The 1285-nt window shown below is 38.2% G+C and overlaps 2 protein-coding genes across 2 annotated transcripts in view; one reads left to right on the forward strand and one right to left on the reverse strand.

Moving 5' to 3' along the window:
- Positions 1 to 1285, reverse strand: part of LOC101860554 (collagen alpha-1(I) chain) — a gene marked incomplete in the record, with an annotated part of 121497 nt that overhangs the window by 110291 nt on the left and 9921 nt on the right.
- Positions 899 to 1285, forward strand: part of LOC106011055 — a gene marked incomplete at its 5' end in the record, with an annotated part of 12420 nt that continues 12033 nt past the window's right edge. Inside the window, 1 exon segment of the mRNA XM_013079339.2 lies at positions 899 to 985. Coding sequence (XP_012934793.1) covers positions 899 to 985 — 87 coding nt within the window.

Here is a 1285-nt window from a genome sequence, read left to right on the forward strand (position 1 = left end):
TAATAATAATAATAATAATAATAATAATAATAATAATATGTCAAACATGTAGGCCTACTTTCAAAAGCTGTAAACTGACGACACTGCGGGCAGCAGGACTGCATGTTGAAGAATAGTCTTTGTCCGAAACGTCTAGTGCGAATGTACCGCGTTCAGGTTTTAAATGTGAGGCAGCGTGGTGGAATCAGGCTCTCGTCAAAATAATGAAATCGAAGAAAACAGCAGTTTTCTACCTGCTTCGCAATTTTTATCATTTTTATTTTTTTGGCTCTACACCTTTTATGTCCATTTACAAACACATTCCTTTGAGGATGTCACGGAAAACGTTGATAAAAGGCACACAAATATAAAATTACAGTTTCTTTGGAATTTACCAAGCTTTGGCGGCCATTTTCTCGCTAATTTTACCTCTTAAGCCAGGTGACCCCCACCTCCTTCAATCCAGAATATCTCCACTTTCTAGTGAAGATGGATGAGTAATTTTTTCCTTGAAAGCAAGACAAACGAACATGCTTTAGGATGATACCAGTAACTCAATATGCCCAAAAAATTGACGAGAGCCTGATTCTACCACGCTGCCTCACAAATACAATTTTCTCGGCTTCTGAAATGATGTTTTAACTGTTTTACAACCTTAAGCACACTAGGAGAAGTATGAACTTAAAGTCAAGCTGTGAGGATTGATTTCATATAACATGTATACTCGTAAAACAGAATTTTCAGCTTTTCTGTTACCGATGTTGTTGTTGTTGGTGGTGGTGGTAGTGGTGTTGTTGTTGTTGTTGTTGTTGTTGTTGTTGTTGTTGTTGTTGTTGTTGTTGTTGTTTTGTTTTGCTTTTCTTTTCTTTTAATTTTTTTTCAGCATGGTCATTAACTGAATCGTCTCTGCATGTTACAGGTGATGGCTAGCGTAGGTTTTGACGGTAACCTCAAGTCTTTCTTCAAATACATAGAGAACATTCCAAAATTCTACAATCACACCAAGGTGAGTGAAGTTTGCTAATCTGCCTGTTTGTTTGTTTGTTTGTGCTATTGCCGAAGTTTCTTTGCAACTTAATCAAGAGATTTAAAAATGAGTTCCCTCAATTGGGGAAAAAAAAACCTTCATTGACAATCTGTTTGATTAGCTTGGAGATCTTGGAGATCTTGGAGATCTTGGAGACAGAGAGGGGGACAGACAGACAGGCAGAAAGAGAGACTGACTGACAAACACACAGGCAGACAGAGAGATAGACTGAGTGACAGACAGACTGAAAGATGGACAGACAGGAATGGAGGGACGGAG

This window comes from Aplysia californica, unplaced genomic scaffold (genome assembly GCF_000002075.1).
Source record: "Aplysia californica isolate F4 #8 unplaced genomic scaffold, AplCal3.0 scaffold00048, whole genome shotgun sequence".
NCBI lineage: Eukaryota > Metazoa > Mollusca > Gastropoda > Aplysiida > Aplysiidae > Aplysia > Aplysia californica.